General features: G+C 34.8%; 1 protein-coding gene across 1 annotated transcript in view; it reads right to left on the bottom strand.

Annotated features, from left to right (window-relative positions):
• The window catches only part of LOC107867601 (exocyst complex component SEC6), a 30,470-nt gene extending 10,056 nt beyond the window's left edge, over nt 1-20,414 (bottom strand). Inside the window, exons 1-21 of the mRNA XM_016713912.2 lie at nt 19,829-20,414; nt 17,211-17,249; nt 16,899-16,987; nt 16,729-16,819; nt 16,053-16,142; nt 15,886-15,965; nt 15,249-15,341; nt 14,007-14,033; nt 13,680-13,787; nt 13,414-13,576; nt 12,230-12,285; nt 11,370-11,478; nt 7,884-8,024; nt 7,615-7,794; nt 6,213-6,296; nt 6,026-6,112; nt 4,767-4,811; nt 3,252-3,330; nt 963-1,032; nt 660-747; nt 464-553 (exon numbers count right to left, since the gene is read on the bottom strand). Coding sequence (XP_016569398.1) covers nt 464-553; nt 660-747; nt 963-1,032; nt 3,252-3,330; nt 4,767-4,811; nt 6,026-6,112; nt 6,213-6,296; nt 7,615-7,794; nt 7,884-8,024; nt 11,370-11,478; nt 12,230-12,285; nt 13,414-13,576; nt 13,680-13,787; nt 14,007-14,033; nt 15,249-15,341; nt 15,886-15,965; nt 16,053-16,142; nt 16,729-16,819; nt 16,899-16,987; nt 17,211-17,249; nt 19,829-19,957 — 1,938 coding nt within the window. The 5' untranslated portion in view covers nt 19,958-20,414. The remainder of the gene's footprint in view (nt 1-463; nt 554-659; nt 748-962; nt 1,033-3,251; nt 3,331-4,766; nt 4,812-6,025; nt 6,113-6,212; nt 6,297-7,614; nt 7,795-7,883; nt 8,025-11,369; nt 11,479-12,229; nt 12,286-13,413; nt 13,577-13,679; nt 13,788-14,006; nt 14,034-15,248; nt 15,342-15,885; nt 15,966-16,052; nt 16,143-16,728; nt 16,820-16,898; nt 16,988-17,210; nt 17,250-19,828) is intronic.
• Nucleotides 20,415-21,148: the final 734 nt, after the last annotated feature.

Raw genomic sequence — 21,148 nt, 5'->3', positions numbered from 1 at the left:
CAAAAAAAAAGAAGAAAAAACCCCCTTAAACTGATAGTAAATTAAAATAAGTAAACCTATAAAAAAGTTAATTCAAAAAAAAATGTTCTCGGATCAAGATTGGAGTTCGAGTTCTACATTAAGCCAAAAATGATGACAGAAAAGACAGGTATAGTAATTTGTGACTCTTCTGTTATTTGAAGCCATCAAAAGCTCATAAGCTAGAACAGGAAATTAATATTAAGAATTTGGCAAGCTTTCTAAAGGCAGAGAGAGCAAGACTCATCCATATATAAAATGTGGAAGTAAATGGGATAAGAAAAGAAGTAAAGGATGTGCACATAAGCTGAGGAGCATATCTATTTGTCATACTTGCCAACGAATTAAGAGAAGTGCAACATGTACATGAGTTTCAAAATTCCCCAAAACTTGAAAATATATCTCAGGTAACAGTAAGAGCTCAATGAGAAAGTTGTTGGCTTACGGAAATGCTAATGTACTCCCGAAAGAAATCCATAAGAACCTCTTCATCGAGCCTCATCCTCTCAATCGTTTCTTCTTTAATGTAGTTTTTCTGCCATGAGAGGACATAAAAGTAGTCAAGTCAACTAAAGTGTGTTACACTCCCAAAATAAAACCTCTATCAAATAAATGAACTGTCAGGAACTTTTCAAATAAACCTGGGTAAGTAGATGATCCACATATACAACAATAGTCTCCTCCAGGCAAGCCTCAACAAAACGCCTAAATGATCTTTCTTCAATGTACCTTTATAAATAGTGAAAAACACAAAAGTTAAGGATATACGTGTCTCTCATTCTATCCCCACCCCCACCCTTAAACTGTTGCTGCTGCAGCATATGAACAAGGAATATTTTAATAGCTCACATCTATAGGATGAAGCGTATTGGATGGAGGAGCACAACAACAGGAGAATGCCATTCAAAGCTATTCATAAGAGCTAAGCACAGAAGAAAACTCACATCTTAACATCTGTGAAGTAGTCTCCAAATGTTGCAACTAGGAACTCGGTAACCTGTCCTTCCAACCAATCTGAGATATGAAACATAGAATATTCAAGTGAAGGCTAGAGTTTAGAATTATGACAACCTAAATCATTTGCATAATATCTGACTTGAATTAATTCATTGACAGAATGCTTCATATTCTTTTTTGATAGCAAGAGACAACAGAAAGCTTCACATTTGGTATAGTACATACTGGTTACTGGTTAGTCTCCTTCCTCTATAGCTAGAATTATCTTGCTTCTAACATCCATTGCAAGGTTGCAGGACAGTTCATATCGGTTGCAGATCTTGTTTCTAACGTCAATTGCTAGGTAAATCACATAAGTCGATTTCAAATTGGTTACAACCATCTCTTCTAGCAATCCCTTTATCCCAACTCAATGTCCAAGTTTGACTAATTAGAGTTCATTGTTCGTTGAATCAGCAAAGTGCATTAGTCAAAAATGCTTACTTTAAGCTCACCAATGTATACTCCTAGCTTGTGAAAAGGACAATGAACGGGGAATTGAATCAAATGCATAGCATGCTTGCCCTGTTAGCAAGAAAAAGAGCTGCCATTGATTGAATGAGGGAATACGAAAAGGGACCATGATACTTTCTGCCTTTAGAATAGTAGAGGAGTAGTTTGGACTTTATGCAACTTTTGGTAATTAAAGACAAATTCCGGAAGGTTACTCATCACAAAACTGAATAGTCACTTCATAAACAATGGAGGAAGGAAGAGAGATGACCAAGGAATTGGGATGGAAGGAGATTTTCTTGTTCCTCCTAAAGACAGGCAACTAATGTACCACCAAAGTATATGAATACAGCTGATGAGACCTATATTATAAGAGCTGAAATTGACAACATTTGCATCATGGGTGTCTTTTCGCTTCTACATAATGGTTAGTTGTCCCATGGAAAATTGCAATGATTGCAAGGAAAGACAATTGCCGTAAGATGTTTTCAAAATAAATTTCTTTAATATCATATTGTGGCTAAATTTTTTCAGCCCATTCTACTATTATGTTGCCGTAAGATTTCATCAAATTAGAATAAGAAGCAAGTATGTACTTCTGGTCAAAAAAGGTAGGATCACCATGGTATGAGTTAGGGATGACCTTGTACAAGTGCAGTGTCTAAAATCCTTCAATGACTTTTCATTGTGACATCCTTCAAAAACTTTCCGAGCCACTTAAAGATTCGGAAGTAACAAGATGATGGCCAGAGTTACTGACAGACTGACCCATTCTATGCAAGAAGAAGAAAAACCACAGATCTTTTATCAAACGAATTGATTCTATTTCGATTTTCCTTTGGTTATCAAAGATTTTAAGCCAAGTCCCACAACTAATGACTTCCACATAGAATTAAAAAGGGCAGCCCAGTGCACTAAAGCTACCACTATGCGCGGTGTCCGGGGAAGGGCCCCACCACAAGGGTGTATCGTACGCAGCCGTACCTTGCATTTTCTGCCAGAGGCTGATTCCAAGGCTTGAATTGTGAGATCAAAATGGATTAGTAGTATCTCAATGCATTATTATTCCATTCACAATTACTTGACAAACATACTTATTTGTTTTTCCAATTACCAATTCAAACTTCGTAAGTAACATTTATATTATCTTATTATCTTTATCTTGATGTGATATATTTTCCAAAATAATTATCCTATGAGTAATTTTTAGTTAACATTTTATGATGCTGATTAACTTCTATTACTCTAATGTATACTCTAATGTACTCCCTTTGTTCAAAACTGGAAGAGCAAGTTTCATCTAAAAAAATGCTGATAATGTATATTTTGTCATGTGAAACCATGCATCAGTTTTTGTCTTCCAAAGTAATAGTATAAAAAGAATTTGTTAAGAGAAGAGCAAATAACAAATTGTTATTTATAACCTTGTCATAAGTACACCAGACCTTTCTGTTTACAAGAAGAGTAAGACATTTATTTTCTAGACACCAGGTGGGAAGGTGGAGACTTATTACTCATAGGATAATCAACTCAGTATTACCCCAAATATAAAAAAAGCAAATAGATGTATACAATCAAATAATCCAAATGGGACAAGAAAAAATGTTCAAGAAAATACAATCAACTGGGCAGTTATGACGTAAAATCTCTTTGCGAACATAGCACAAAGACAGAATAGATCCAGCACTTCACCACTAAAAGATAGTAACAATTCTAAGATAAACGCTTCCGACAGATGGAATCAGAATTCCTAGCAACAGAAAGAAATCTGAGGAACATCTCACCTTTCTGATACAATTTAACTAGCAATTCCTCTACTCCTGGATCTTCAAAGATAACGCTGACAGTTTGATGAACAGCTTCCTGCAATTAGAGAGAGCGGGTCATGTACGAAGTATTAGTAAATGGTAGCATATGGTTGAGAGTCTACTCCTTGAACTTTACTCCCCATTCATGTCATCGCAAGTGTCAAGTCCACTAGTCTTTCCCTTCTCGAAGATTGTTGGTTCACACTAGACTTGAGACCTCTAAGCAACAAAGACTGATAATCACCTCTGATGGTTGTTCAATTTGCACTTTCGCAAATAAGGCTTTTAGATTTATGTTGTTGGACACTTGGTTGACTTTTAGATGCAGTGTGCGAGTTTGTTAAATTTGTAGGGTTCGAGAGGCTAAGACTTTAGTGGGATTACTTGAGACATGTGAGTTCTGTGTTGGATTTAATCGTCAACCAATCCATCAATTATCCTTCAATCCCAAGCTAGTCAAAACAAAAACAAAACCTCCATATCCATTAAGCTCTGGTCCATTTCATTCAAGACTCGCAAACTAACTAGTCTTTCAAGGCAAAGTAAGAGTGCCCTAACGCTAAAAGTTCTTTAAATCTCACACTCCGTCCCGTATCCCCACACTAGCATAGAAGACCTAAAACAAACAATAAGGAATCCGGGCAAACGCCAACCTAATATAACTATTTCTTTTATCAAGAACCTAATTAATTAAGATAAATATAATGAACTAAGCCTTAATTTTAACTCTTTGGTATTGCCAATATGAATCATTTGCTTCAATTTTCTTTGTTCTTAACTAACAACCCGTTGATTCTAAAAGACCATAGGACATTTGAGACATCCCTTCATGTTTTTTTTTTAAGTAAGCATCTTATGATTTCAGATGAATAGTGTCTTTTTTACCATTTTCGAACATTATATTTTAACACCTGCGGACCAATCTATCTTGAGGTCTACATAAGGAATGGCCTAGCCATCTCAAATAACCTCTTATTTTGTCCTCCATGTATGCCGCATGGCGCCCTCTATGTAATGTGATAGTGATCATTTATAATTTGTGAAGTGGAATATTTCTATTTCCATTCCTGAGAAGCTATGTTTTAAGAAAAAAACATATAATAAGTTGAAATGGCAAGGAACCATTTGTTCCTGATAGAGATTTTGGGTGAGTTATAATTTTACATGAGCTACTTCAATATCCTGAAGTTTTGCACCTCAAAGGGCACCCATAACAAATACATATTCTTTACTATCGTTTCAGAAGAGAAGTGTGCCATGCACATGATGATTCTTGAGACCTTGAACCTTAAGCAGTATTGACCTAATTAATGCACCTACATCTGGTTTATATCTAGTTTCAAAAGGCCATCCCTACGACTCTTCCATAAAATTGAGTGGGGAATTAACTCGAGAGATTGTTGAAAAATAAAAAATCACTCCTCAAAAAGAGGTAGGTTACCCACATAATATTAAAGTCACATGCATCCATATAATGAAGCCTTAATATACCTTTGCAACCTCTAGAAAACCTTTGCAAGTGTCCTCGAAATTAACCTGAAAAGCAATCAAAGAACTCAACATAAGAGAAGTTAACTTAAGTGCCAGAAATGCGAGTTTTGGGGCAACCAACTTAAGACTTAACAATAAAGCTAGATGAGAGTATCAGAAATGCAACTCTAGGACAAAATAACTAAAACTTAATAAATAATAACCCTGACAAGAATAGTTGAATGCATAACTCTTTCACCGTCTCTGACATCAATATTTTTTTGACAAAGCATCTCAGGAAACCATCTACTAAAAAAATCATAGCCTACAACGTCAAAGAAATACTTGCTGGTCTATATCAGGCATTAGCGAGCCTATATATTAGATTTTTTCAATCGTAAAATATGGCAGTATTGAGCCATGAAGGTTGTAAACATTGGGCTTTCAATGCAGAAAAAGGGTAAAACTTTCTCTGGCAACATATATTATTGGTCGCCATACTAAGTTTTTGGTTTGAGCCCAATGTCAATTCTTCTAAATAACTTTCTTTTGGGACATGATAAGAATATTGTGCTTTGCATCTACTACACGGTGTGCTTTTTATTCATATTTTTTTTAGGATCAGCAAGTATTTATCAATCCTCAGCGTGATTGGATGGTTTAGCTTATCAGAATTCAGAAGTAACATTTTCCTATAGTTGTGGACATCAGTCCTGTACACCCCCACCCCCACCCCCTCCTTTTCCCCCTTTCTACCTTATAAATGAGACTCTATTCACACCTATCAAAAAAATGAGACTCCATTTTCTTACTCAAAACGTAAAAAAGTAAAAATATAATAACACCAGCAAGAACCACAAACCCACCACAATATTATAACAATAATAAGAACTAAAGAAATGGACATATGAACCACTTCTGTCTGTTATCTTTTAAATCAAACTTGACATACAATAATAAAATTCTATCAGAACATCCTAGACGTTCGGATGTTCTTGTTCCCTTTACTATTTTCTCTAAACTGTGTTTGTTTTGAGTAGGGGGTCCATCGGAAATGGCCTCTCTATCTCACCTCTGAGGTAGCGGTATGGACTGCCTACACTTACCCTCCCCAAACCTTACATTGTGGGAATATACTGTGTATTGTTGTTGCTGTTGTAGATCATTCTGGATGTAAACTAACAGACAAGACGGTTGAAGATAAAAGGGGCGGTAACAGCAATCAGGATCACAGAAGATTTATGCAGCAGTGAAGGAGGAAGACAGAAACTAACAAGTACCTGCTCAGCATAGTTCTGTGGGAGAGCTTCAAGAGTACTAGAACTTAGCTCCATAGCGAGATCATAACAGCGAAGATTGTTGTTGATCTGCCGAGTGTCCAGCTCTTAGCATAGTGGTAAAGAATAGCATAATTTAAAGCTCTTTCTACTTCACAATAAACAGTTCAGATTTCCAAATTTTACAAACCATTGCACATAGGGATTCCAGACCGATTTCGGAAGCAGGTTCCTCTAATCTCTTCCTCTCAGCTGCTTGAAAATCAATCATTACCTGGAAAGCAACATTATCAAAGTAATTAACTTTCTGTTCAGAAACCTGAAAATAAAGCTGCTGCCAATCAAAAGCTCATGAAAACATGGAGTAGATCACCAGCAACATATCAGAAAGGGGAGAAGAGAGAAAAGAATAAGTCCTTTATTTTTAAGGAAAAGATTTTTGACATCTGAACAAGCAGGCTATCATATAAACACACTCATAAAAGAGTGGGGAAACAATTATAATATAAACACAAGATTCATTCCCTCTTTTTCCCTCTCCTTATCAAGGATAGCATGGCAGCTAAAACTGGAAAAACAAATATTCCTTCTTGAGCAAGGATATAGAAGATAAAGCATTTCAGGAGAAACTTCTAAAATCCAAGCAAAACTTCAGTCCTCATGAAATATTTTCTACAACTAAAAGTTTTCAATCGCTTGATATACAAATTTGTTGAGAAAAACTACTTCAGAAAAATATGCTGACAGAACCATGCACCATTAGGCCTGCTTCAAAGGAAAACTTTTAGCAAACAAACCAGAGAAAATTGAGGAGTTGTTTTTTTTCAAAACAGTGGTGCCTGAGCAAGCTTGAGGTACTTGCGCGTACCTCGACTAATTCCACAGAATACGTGTCACCTCCCACTAACATCAGGTACCACGTAACTCTATTGACCATTGTTAGAACAGATCGGAAGAAATCACCCAGTGTTACAAACACTGATGGTATTTGAACCTGAGACCTCGTGATTCTCAATACACTTCATTAAGGCTACACCCTAGGGTAAAATTTGAGTTTTTTTGTCCAACACATGCATGATTATGATACAACAGAATGCAAAGCATTGAAGCTTTTTCTTGTAGATGTATATAATGAACTAGCCAGCTAAATTCACTGTAGTCCAAAATACAAGACAACAGATCTTAGAATCTTCAAATACCCAAAAAATAAAAATTATTCCAGCTGCTAAAACTAGAAGACACGCGGAAAGATTCCTAATAAATAGGACCACGTCCTCCCACTCTCTGATAATAAAATACAAGACACTAGATCTTAGAACCTTGAAATACCAGAAAAATTGCTACAGCTGCTAAAACTAGAACACTAATGGAATGATTTCAAATAAATAGAACAAATCCTCCCAGTCTCTGGTAATAAGCAGCATTAAGTAGAATATCTTCAGTTCGGTATATAAGCGATACAGTGATGCCTTGAGAAGAGAGAGAGAGATGACAGACTGAAGCAGAAAGATCCAGTAATGATGTAGAAGTCATTTTGCTCTTAAAATTAACATAATATCTGTCCTTATATAAAATGAAATCAATGAACTTACCTGAATGAGTGACAAAGCAATCCTGTATAACATGACATCAGTGCTATTTTCTCGTACAATTTGCACCTGCTCCCCCAGGATTCTAAATAAGTCAACAGCAGCAGGTGTATAAAGTTTCCCATCGTCAGTCTTTTTAGGTGGCTGTACTTTGTCTGCCTCAAGGATATTCGTGTACCATTTCTATATTATGAAATGACATGAAAGAATCAGCATTATGTATGTCCACAACTAATATAAAAGTCAATTATGATAATAAATTGAGTTTAAACCTTTGTTGTAGCTTCCATTCTCTCAACATAAGCATTCATAAGAGGATCCATTGCACCACTCTCAGAGCAAACTTGAGCTAAAGAATCATCAACTCCTAGTCCAATTAGACTTTCTTGGTAGTCGACAACCCAACCTGTTACCTAATTCATGGATTCAGAAAACATCTCAATCCTGAGTCACAGCAACATCTCTTGCAAAGGAGGGAGAGAGAGCATTTGCTCACCCATAAAGAAAAGATTTATTGGGAAGATGAACTTGCTAATGCTGAGAAGCGATGATGGGAAATGATTTTAGCTAATTATGGGATGCACAATTCGGTAACATTAAGATTAAACACAAGCAGGGATAACAAGGTAAAATTGAACCCCCTAATTTGTACACAAGTAAAAATAAAGAAGGAAACCCACAAGTAGTAAAAGAAAGAATCATATTTGATCAAATTTTGATCTCAAAGTAACAACCCCTACTTTCGGGCCAATGTTTGATTTGTTTAATGGCGTTAATCACAGGTATTAAGTCAAGAATTTCGGTATGGAATGGTTTTGCAAAGGTTTGAAGTTGAAAAAAATTGAGAAGATGCAATTTTGGTGAATTGGTGCCAGATACGGCCCAAGATGTGACCCATAAGTGACATGCGGGCTGCATGTGCACCGCATGAGGAAGGAAAAGGTTAAGCTTTAGTAATTTGAGATGTGGACAAACATACCTACTGCATATTTGACATATGATCCATATGTCCCGTTGTATGTTGAGATCAGAGAAAGGTTAAAAATGAGGCTACAGTTGTTCATGTACGAAGCGAACATACCATCCACATGTTTGTACTATATGTTAAAGAACCCTAAATCGATGAGAAATTAGATACTGGATAAGAAATGTGAAGGCCACATACGAGCCGCATGAGAAAGATACGGCTCATATGTCTACCATATGTAGAAAGGAAAAATTGAGGGACTTGACTTCAAAGCCGCTTACGGGGCCGCATGTGGACTATACTGCCCGTATGTCAGACATGATGTGGCCAATATGTGGACCGCTCGTTGAGGATGTGGGCAGCGTACGGCCACTATATTCAAAGCTGAATCATCTCACTTCAAGGTAAGTGATTTCTAACGTCTCCCACTATTAATACTTCAAATATTAGACGACCCTAACATCAATTTCTCTTCGGATTCTAGTGAATCAAGGGTTTCCTCTCAAAAGCTCAAGTGAAGAAACTTGAGGGGTTTTCATCGCTTAAGGTAAGATCTCCTCCTATCTTCATGCATGAGTTATTTTGGCATTTTGAGCATGTTTAAAGGTCGGACCTCATGGAATGGTGATCAGAAGCCATGAGTCCAAGTTTTGGGTGATTGCATGAGATGGATGAACGAAACAATATGGAGACATCCTTGTTGTTTGGGTGTTTGGTATTGCTTGGATAACCTGTAAGGAGGGTTTTGGTGGTATTATTGGTATGGAGAAATAGGTGGAATATGGAGACACCATTGTTATAGGATTTTATAGCTTCATGATCATTGTATGTTCGATTCTAAAAGGCTTGAGCCCAATGAGTTTAATATTAGTTCTCATCATCATTATTCTTAAGGCCTTAACGAAGAACTAGATCATTTTATAAAGCTTAAGGTAGGGAGTGAAGTATGTAAGGCTAACCCTCACAATGCCGGAATTCTCATGGTTCTTCCCGATGCCATGTACTCATAAATGATATGTTCCCTCCTTAATTGATATGTGACCCCTCAATCATGAAAAGTTATGCGTTCCCCGTGTTATGTACCCACATTGTTTAAGTGTGTCCAATGTTCAAGTATGAACGGTCTATGTTTCTTAAATGAAAATTGCTAGGTTTTCCATGACATGCTTAAGTGAATCTCTTCCCGTGAGTGTATGAGGTGAAAAGATAATGCGTATAGAAAAGGTAATGAAGATTAATGAGGCAATCTAATGTAATCCAAATGGAAAGAACTGTGTAAGGTTAGAAATCATAATCTTATATGTATGTATGTGCTATAAAATGACAACCTATTTAGGGCAAGACATCACTATGTCTGAGTCATAACACAAAGGCCTATTTATGGGAAGATACTACACAACGTCTGTGCTGAAGCACGAAGGCATACTTATGGCAGATGTTATCATATATGTTACTATGACCGCGCTAAGACACGAAGGCCCGGAGCCGGTGGTTAGCATTCCAAATCTATGAAGTGTATTAAATTAAAAGTTAAATAATTGGTAAGTATGTTTCTTAGCCCTAAGTGTTGACATGATGTCATATTGGTTGCTTTCCTTCATGAGCCTATGTTTGTCATAGTATTCCTTTATATTATTGTGTTGTTTCTGCTTTAGTATACGAGCATCATTCCATGGTACTCACGTCCTTTTTTCGGGGGCGTTGCTCTTCAAACTGCAGGTTCTGACATTCAGGGCGACAAACTTCCACGATAGGTATTCCGCTCTTACACTCAGATGCAGTTTTTTCTTTTTGATAAAGCAATATTTGGATATTGACCAAGACAGCACACAGGTAGTGCTGAAACCATGTTTACAAAGCAAAAGGAAGAACAACTGATCAAAAGAACCTAGCAGAATCCTAGGATATCTATGATTGACTCAGAATCGTCTATGTAGATTTGTATACACCAAAAACACACTTACACTCAGATGCAGTTGGTGAGCCTCACTATCATTCGGGGCCTTATCAATCTTATGTTATGTAGATAGATGTTTTGGGTATGCCGGGGCCTTTTACCAGTATTTCTACCGATATGTCATGCCTTTGAGGCTTCGTAGACCTACGTATTTCATGTCATGCATGCAGCTTTTCTTTTGGCACACTCACACTTTGGTTTTGTTAAAATTATGCAATTGAGCTGAGGACTCACTTTTATGAAAGAAGTACTACTTCGAGCTAAATGATTAATGTTCTGCTTTAATGTAAGTTTCATTAAAGATAAGGAATAATGTCAAATATTGTTTAGACGTGGAATAACCAGTTGAAATGCTTTTTTTATGACTTCCCTATTCTATACCATATAAAATTTCAATATTTCCAGCTTGTAATCAAACAAACAAACAACTTAATGCCAAGTTGCCAACATAATCCTTAACTTATCCAAAAGAAAAGAAAAAAAATGCCAATATGATTAAAGTTGTACTAACTTTACAATCTATATACTCATCATACCATTAGCCTCTGCCTGGTCACTCAGCTTTCTCAACCACTGAACAAATCATACCAAATTTTGACCTTAAAGTGATAAGCCTATGACCATAGAATAGGAATTAATATCAAATGTTTTTCAGATTAGAAAAACTGACCGAGATGCTTTTTTATGACTTCCATATTCGATAATTTATAAGATTTTTATAAGATTTCTGTATTCTCTAGCTTTCTAATCAAACAAATAACAGTTTCTCGTGCCAAAGTAAGCCTTCAGTAATCCAAAATAAAGAAAATGTCAATACGATTAAAGTTGCATTACCTTTAAAATCTCTATATTTGTCATATGACCAGCTTGGTCACTCAGCTTTCTCAGCCACTGAACAAATCTCTCCGTATAAAGATTTACCATGAGCTGGAAAACTTCATATCTGAGATAATGTTAAGTATAAGTTGGAATAGACATAAGTACGTAGAGAAAATTAACAGAAGTAGATCATGTGTCAAGACATATTAGGGTATAGACTCCTCTGAGATATTCTTTTCCATTTTTTTATGCCTCTGAGTTGAAAGTGTTGCATGATTAAGACCAAAAATCATGCTACAAGAATTAGCTTATAGCTAACAAAAGCATTTTGATGAAAATCGCACCGTCAAGATGCATGTGAAACTTCTCCCCCATCCCAAATATTAAGAACATAATGCTGATCGACCATATAACATTGAGCGTTATAAAATATTATACTTTATCAGTGGTAAAAAGCAATTAACCGCAACGAGGAGCATTTCAGACTCTGACTATATGGTTTTTGAGACTGTGACTATATGTTAAAGATAAGAGTAATTTTGCCAAGTAATTTCCAAAATTGAAGAAAAAACTTCCAACTTACTCTCTAATGGATACAACAGAGACAAATTTCAGATTGTGACAAATGATAGAGATGAGAGTTATTTTACCACGCAATTTGCAAAATTGAGTAGAAACTTCCAATGTAGTCTCTGATGGATACAACAGAGCTAAATTTGAGACAATGGGAATGCCCTGAGACAATCTTAAGAGTATGAATAGGAGTTTATCCTTTCTAGACGTGTAATGTTTTGTTTATCTATCACTAAATCTAGGTCTTCTTGACAGATAGAAAGAAAATGGCATAACAGAGGTCTAAAGAGAAGAGAACAAACCTTGGAGGAAAACATGGAGCCACATAGTCATATATCTCTCCAAGCTCTTCTCCTATCTGAAATTGATGAGATAATACAACATAAGAAAGGATATCTGAAATTATGAGAATAAATACATATCACCGCAAAACTCAATTTTCCTCCATTTTGTCATTTATCTCTGGCAGGAGGATGTATCACTCGCCTTGTACTCTTCCTCACTGCTGTTTACAAATTTTCTTCTTTTATCAAGCAAAGGAACAAAATGGGGATCAATTCCAAGGACGCTTTATCTAGTCATCTTCTAAACAAGTTTATACGTTAATATAATATGTTAAAACCCATAATGACATGTCTTAACGCTTCTGGAAAAAAGTACACGGATTTTGTTCAAACCAAAAGGCTTTAAAAAGAAAAGCATGACATGCACCTCCATGGGAAAAGGGTTCTAATTGTTTACTATGCGGATAAGAACTCAATTCTCATGGCATATGTTTTATTTGTATCATCACATCCACCTTGTCTTTGATTGTTGCAATATAATGATTTAAGTAGCATAGTCAATTGTGTGTATTTTCCCAGAGTTCCATGTCTCCTAAGTCTTCTTCTCATCGATCCGCCCCTTGTAAATCTTTTAAGGAGTTGCTGGACCATTCCCTATAACTAATCAGGTGACAACAGGCTTTCAATTCATGCAGTTCTATGGCATGATGGCAATTAAACGCAAAATAAACAAGATAACAAAGGTGCAAACTTCTGCTGAGTTGGGAGAAATGACAGACTAAAACCAATAGGTGCCAAAATGTGTCAAATCACTCAGTGTCTGCTCGATCAGAAATCTTGTTGATTCGTTGACAAGAAGTTAGGTAGGAAGGCATGATACCAGCAACTAAAATGGGGAATGTGCTAAGGAAATGTTGGTATTCTGTCAGCAAGATGAAGGAAAATAGGGACAATCTGTGTCAATATGAATGTCTATACCTGACAGACAACAGGCCAGAAGTTCCTTGATAAGCATTGAGTCTCATCAAATTGAAAGACTTCATGCAAGATGAAGTATGTTTTCTTACCAAATTAAATTCTACATTAGAATCATTCTCTTTCAGTTTGTTAATGATAAAGCTTATCTTTGGAGAAGTACACAGTTTTAACTTCTAATTGCAGGCAAGCTAAACACGTCAATATGTAAAAGCAGATATTCTAACCACTCTAGCTTCCTCTATAGCTGTTTTAAGCTCTTCCTCGTTGAGCAATTTGTCAAAACGTGCTTCAACAGACTTCCTTATACTTTCATAACATTTGTCCTTGTAGCCTTTCCCCTGAACCTTCAATTTCTGTTGTGTGAGGTTTTTAGAGGAAGTTGTTTTTCTGCAGGCCAAAACATTAAATAGAATATACATTGGTAATTTGACATATCTGATGCATGCAAAACGTTACACAAAACACAAACACGGCAAGATAGAGCACCTACTTGGCATTTCTTCGAGGATTTGCGATTGACGCCATAGCACCACCTCCCTCAGCCTCAGCTGCTTCTTCTGCGAGTTGCTGATCTAGGATTTCTTGCATTTCAACAACCCTGGAGAAAGGTGAATAAAAGATCAGACAAGAAACTGGATTCATGAAACGTGTATTGATGAACAAGAAGATGGTACTACACTATAGATGTGCAACATTGGCCAAGATTATGGGCATAACACGGGCAGCTACAACACGGTACACGTATGTTAAATGGAAAAAGAATGTCTTCTTGATCAAGCCGGCATTGAACATGAAAATTTCCACTCAAGTAACATACCTTATAGCACGGACAAGAGTTTGTGGGCTGCAAATTATGCCAAACAAAGAAATAGCATGATCAGAATTTTAAAATTAAGTACACGAAATTCAAAAGATTCAACCCAAACTAGAAGTAGTCAATTAACACATGAAGAATAAGTTTACTCCTTTTTTATAAGGTGCATGAAGAAATTAGTTTATTACTTGAAGTTATAAACGACATGTACAGATCATAACACATCAATAAAGATAGACGGAAAGCAAACTAGCTCTATGGCAGTTGTTTAATTTCACCACTGATATGCTACTAGTTATTCTTTGAATTCAAGGGTTTTCTTCATCTTATTATCAAATCTATAAGTTCCCTTTTCAAGTATTTTCACGGGAAAAGAGAAGAATAAAAAAGGTGCCAATCGAGAACCACAGAACTTTAACAATAGCATAGTTTATTTGCCCTCATAGGAATAGAGAGTTAAGTGGTCACAGTAGTGTAGTGCAGATCCATGATGCTTTCTTTGTGTGTATCATTGTTAAAAGAATTAAGTGTTTGTAAAACTATATACTCCACCAAGAATCTTACCAGGGAAGAAAAAACACTATGTACTCTACAAAGGAGGGACTCTTTTTCTTTATACCATTTATTGCACTTCCCGAGATTGGACATTGGTATTTCTGCTTATTGAATTAACAACTCCCTTTTACAGCTATACCAGCAGTCACCTGCTTTTCAAATGAATCAAAAGGAGGAACTCTGACGATCTCTAGTACCCAATGGCCCAATCTTTATATAAGCTAGTCCAAATAGGTATACTCAGAGCATTATAATCATCAACATTAGGATGAGCTATCCAACTATGTTAAGTCTGAGAAAAAAAGCAAAAAGTAACACCATGCAATTTGAATCATATGGTTACTTAAGGATTTAGCTAGGATTTGAGATTCTTTTTTTTTTTTTTTGACAAAACAGGATTTGAGATTACTTTTCTCTTCTTCCTTCTTCAGCCTCTACTAATCTTGGATGATATATGCTCATACATTTGGATTTCAGCATTAGATTCCCATCCCAAAAACACCATCCATCAAACAAAAACAAGAATGAAAAAAAAAAAAAGGAAGAATCAAGAAGGCCTTCTACCAACCACACCAGTGACTGAAGTTAATAGAGAACTCCAAAAATTATGTACTTTGTAATCATTCAACACAACTTTAACTCCCAAAAGAACAGATTATCGTAAATGATTCATTAAACAATCAACAATACCTCTCCTTAGCCAGTTTAGAGAAATTTGCAATCTGTGCCCAGAGTGTCTTCTCAAAGGTCTCCCATGTTCTATCCACATCTTCAAAATATTCTCTGACAAATTCAAAAGTTTCAAATCAAAATGGTCAGATTCCAATGCCAACAACGAGTAAAGAGGTCTTCTAACAATCAGCAGCTTAAGAAGCTTTTTATATGTTTTACTATAATAATTATCAATTCACTGGACACACAGTTTAAGTAGCATGTAATTGTTCGGATGAGATTGAGATAAGAGCACTATTGGATGTTGCTGCATATGTTCTTCCTTTAATTTTTCTTTGATACGGTCTGTTGTTGCAACGTTGTGGCATCATTCATCTTCATAATTTACTACATCAGCTATTGAGAAATTGAAACTAGCACGTCTAAGCTGATAGTCACTATTTTTCTCCATAAAGAGAGCTGCAAGCCCTCGACTGCAGCGACTCTGACCGTGTTTATCCAACATGAATATGGTTCAATAAGATTTTCTTGCACTAAATGTATATTATATCAAGAACCAAATGCAGCACAGATAAGATGCGATGTCAGAAAGAGGGCCTTGTTCTATGATTCATAACTAAATGAACATAAAATTAAGAAAAAATAAGATACTGACCTTAATCTACCGACCTCTTCTTTATGAGACCCTGCAGCAGCTAGCGCGAACCTTCGCTTTCCATCAAGAGCTGTTAACCTCTGCACAATTGGACGCACCAGATGATCAGCGCAAGACTAGGGAGAGAGATGATGATTAAGAAAGTCAGAAATCTGGGAAGAACCTACTTCATAGGTGTTAATTAGTTCCTTATCATCTCTAAGAGAATCCCGTGCTTCAGACGCCTCTACGGAAATTGACATCATTCCCTCCACATCCTATGAGAGACGAAGCAATTATATGGATTGATAACCAGTGAAGCAACAAAAGTTTCCAAGATTTTGGACTAAACGAAGTAGACGTTTGGACATAAAAAATGTGGCATTCGAAAAAAAGTAGTATTTGAAGTTAAGTTAAAAAAGTGCATTTGGAAATTGAAGTTGTGTTTCAACATACAGTTAACTTGAAAAAAGTTGAAATTTCGTGAGTAGAAAACATTTTTCACTTGACAAACTTGTCAAAACCATTTTCTCAAACTTGAAATTCATCTTCACAAAATCAGTCCAATGGTAACCAAATGCTATTTTGAAGGAAAAAAAAGTTCCATGGACAATTGGCTCCTAAAAGTCACTGTTATAAAGATACGCCAATACAATACTACCTATGAAAGAAATAATGTTAGGTGCACAAGCAGAGTTTATTATAGCAGAAAAATTAGTAACCTATATGACATTGTGCATTGGACGGGGCAACGTCAATTTAGCATGATTCAATGGAAGATAACATCTTTAAGGGAAAGGTATATAAAAATTTCACTTAACTGCTCTAGCTAAGCTTGGACAAAAAAGTATGAGCAAGACATACCTTCAGAGTAGTGTTCAAGTTATTCCTGGTGTTACTGAGAATCTTTATCTGGTCATGATTTTCGATTAAAGTTTGGCACTCTTGACAAAGCCTGGTCCAAGAAGAAAGAATTCAGCTCAAGCTCAAGACATAATGTCATATGTAGCTCAAATAGTGAATCATTATTATACTTTTCAATAGAAAGAAAGTTTTCTCGGAGTAGGTTTATAGTCTTCTGAGATGAGGAAAGTGATTGCAGACCAGCTTGAGCTTGCTCAACCTGCAATCCAGAAAATTATGCAGCAGATAGAGTTTAATATCTGGAGACAAAAAGTTTCCCATATTAAACATTTCTCTCACCCTAAGGAAAAATTACAAGATGGAAATTAGAGCGTCAAAAGCTTCCCAAGTTAAAATACAGCAAAAATCAGAAGAAATTGCAATAACATTATCTAAGGCATAAGATTGAGACGTCTAAACATTAAGTGGAAGCATCCACATACCTGTTCAGCGACCATTGTACTAAGTTGTGCATCATTTGCCTGATCCAACATGAAACAGTACCGGATTATAAACAATGTAGTACAGTTCATCTTAAGACCACTAAGTTGAAACTACAAGGAAACAAGAAGCTTCTCTACAACAACACCATCAATAAACATGACCAAGTGCAACAACATCAGCCAGAATTGGACCTTCACAATAGCAATGTCACAAAATGTGATAAACTAAGCAAGGCTAAGCAAGCCAGTTAAGATCCATCAACAACTCGCTTATAATCATGAGAACAAATCCTATTGGGTTTTTTTTAGTAACAAAAATCCTATTGGTTTTAACAGGTAATTAAATCACTTTTAACAGATTACCACAATGTATCAAAAGCTAAAGTTTAATATTTATGACATTTTCTACATTAGTTTTAGATTTTCAACAAAAAGCAATGTGAAAAGCAACTGAAATACACTTATGTGGCCAAAAAAAGCAACTAGCTACCTGATACAGATGCATAAGATATCTCTATAAAAATTCCTGATCACTATGGCTTTTTCCTCTAGATAAAAGTAGTTAAACTTGAAAATAAAAAAAATCAATTTGTCTCCAAAATTCTCATTTCTCTAAAGACTCTTCAACTACTTAGCAACACATTCAAGAGCTCAAATGTTTCACGTAACAGTTCCTTTACACAATTGAACTACAAATTGACAATAATTTCCAAATGAAAACAACAAACTATTCCAAATTTTTGCAAACAAAATATTCCAAGCAGTGGATCTATCTGAAACCTGTCAAGGAGCAATGAAATTAAATCACTTTAACAGATTACCACAACATATACAACAACAACAAACCCAGCATATAAAAAGCTATATTTTAATCCATTTTTTTATAACACTTTCTAGATTAGTTTTTGATTTTCAACAATGAAGCAGTGTGAAAAGCAACTGAAATACACTTATATGGCCAAAAAAAGTGACTAGCTAGCCGATACAAGATGCAGAGGATATCTATAAGAAAGTTCCTGTCACTATCCATTTTTCCTCAGATAAAATTAGTTAAACTTGAATTAAGAAATAATCATGTTTGTCTCCGCAATTCACATTGCTCTTAAGACTCTTCAACTACTTGGTAACACATTCAACAACTCAAATATTTCTTATAACAGTTCCTTTACACAATTGAACTACAAATTGACAATAACTTCCCTAAACAGAACAAATACAAACAACAAAAAATTCCAACTTTTACAAAAAAAATATCATAAATAAACAAAAGGAAAGAAGCAGTAGATGTAACTGAAGTCTGTTGACAAGCAATGTAATTAAATCACTTTAACATATTACCACAATGTCTCAAAAGCTAAAATTTTATCCATTGTATTTATGACATTTTCTACATTAGTTTTAGATTTTCAATAAATAAGCAATGTGAAAGGCAACTGAAATACAGGGATAATGACTTACTGACTAAACCTAAAAGTTCAAAAAAAAAAAAAAAAAATGTGGCCAGAAAAAAAAAAGGTGACTAGCTATCCGATAGCAGATGCATAAGATATCTCTAAAAAAAAATTCTAATCATTATTGATTTTTCCTCTAGATAAAGTTAGTTAAACTTGAACTAAGAAATAATCATATTTGTCTCCAAAATTCATATTGTTGTAAACTAAAGACTCTTCAACTACTTGGTAACACATTCAACAGATCAAATGGTTCTTGTAATAGTTCCCTTACACAATTGAACTACAAATTGACAATAATTTTGACACCAGATGCATAAGATACCTCTTAAAATAAAATCCTGATCACTACTTTATCAAAATCAAAAAAAAAAAAGAACTGATCACTGCTGATTTTCCTTCTAGATAAAATTAATAAACTTGAATTAAGAAATAATCATACATGTCTCCAAAATTCACATTGCTTTAAAAATTGTTCAAATACTTGGCAACACATTCAACAGCTCAAACTTTTCTAATAACTGTTCCTTTACACAATTGAACAACAAATTGACAATAATTTCCAAATAAAATCAACAAAATATTACAAAAATTCATAAACAAAAGGAAAGAAGCAGATGCATAAAAGTTCAACTAAAAACACATTTATGTGGCAAAAAGAAACGACTAGCTATCTGATACCAGATGCATACGATACTTCTAAAAGAATTCATGATCACTATAGATTTTCCTCTAGATAAAATTAATTAAGGAATTAATAAACAATCATAATTGTTTCCAAAGTTCACATTGCTCTAAAAACATTCAACAGCTTAATTTTTTCTCTTAACAGTTCCTTTACACAATTGAACTACAAATTGACAGTCATTTTCAAATAAAATGACATCGCTCTAGATAAAATTGACAATAATTTCCAAATACAAAAATTCATGATCACTATCCATATTCTCTAGATAAAACTATTTAACCTTGAATTAATCACATTTGTCTCCAAAATTCACATTGCTCTAAAAACTCTTCAACTACTTGATAACACATTCAACAGCTCAAATTTTTCTCATAACAGTTCCTTGACACAATTGAACTACAAATTAACAATAATTTCCAAATAAAATCAACAAAATTTTCGCAAAGAAGAGGGAAAAAAGCAGTGGATCTATATGAAACCTGTTGACGAGCAATGTAATCGGCTTTGATGGAAGAAATAGACTGTAAGAGCTCAGGTAGAGGCAAAAGCTTAGCGACTTCACGAACGGAGGCTTCCTTCGCCTCAACGCCAAGATCTTCGGCCATCATTTTCGTAAGCTCAAACTATTTACAAATCTAATTCACTTGTAAAAACCTTTGGTATTGAAATTGGAGATAGGAGTATATATGTATAGAGAGAGATCTCGACGGAGAAAAGGCTCGAAGTGTGTGTGTGAACAACCAGCTCGATTTTTCAATGGAGAAGGAAGGAAGAGAAGAGTCTCTGTAAATCGAGTCGGGTTTCGACGTAATGGGTTGAACTGTTTAGAAAATTATGCGGTTTTGATATTTGGACTATTAAGAAATGAAATGGTAAAAAATGTAGTAGAGTGCCTTATTTAATCATCAACAGTTTGAAGTTTAATTATAAGAAAATTATAATTATAGAAGATATAATATGTAAAGTAAGAGAGATGAAAACTGTAAAAGGATTTTAAAAAAAAGATACATAAAATTTGAATTTTATCAAAGTATTGCTATTTTTATTGTTTAAAATGATTATATTAACATATTGGAAAAGATATAGGCTGATATTTAAAAAACAAAAAGAGTAAGTTAACTATATAAACTTATTAGATTAGTTATTACAAGTTATAGCAAAAATTTTAAGTTTTCAAGTTATAGCAACTTTCATCTTAAAAAAATATATAAAAAATATTTTTCTTTTTGTTGAAAATACAAAAAAATAATTAATGAAAAAGGAAAAGTAAGATTTAATACAATTAATATGCAAATTATCTTCCTTAATAATAGTTAACCTTAATTACTATATTTATCCACCCCAAATCCCTCTAACCGTTTATTTTTGTTCCTATTTTAATGCTTGCATTAAGATTCCCATCTTTATACACTACCTTTCTCTATTACACAATTTTTCTCTACCAGTACATAAAAAACGCTTGCTAACTAAGCGTTGTTGAATATAGTTTGAAAAAAAAAAGCAAAAATAAATATTTCTTTAGATGACAAATATGAATTCTGTTAATTTGCATTCAACCATGATACGTCATGGAGGGAGATGGGATTCGTCAGGTTTGTTAATTTATTTTTACGCTTTCTAAACGAATTTAAATATATATTTTTTGCGTGTTTCTTCAATTATCTGTTGTTACAATGTTGAATTTTGGACGTTTATCAATTTCACTAAAATTATTGTATAAACAGGAATCCCGAGGGACTTCGGAATTGATGGAATAATGTATGATGCAACGACCAAGTACAAAGGATTAGTAGAAGCAA

This window comes from Capsicum annuum, chromosome 4 (assembly GCF_002878395.1).
Source record: "Capsicum annuum cultivar UCD-10X-F1 chromosome 4, UCD10Xv1.1, whole genome shotgun sequence".
NCBI classification, from domain to species: Eukaryota; Viridiplantae; Streptophyta; class Magnoliopsida; order Solanales; family Solanaceae; genus Capsicum; species Capsicum annuum.
This window is presented reverse-complemented; position numbering and strand designations above follow the sequence as displayed.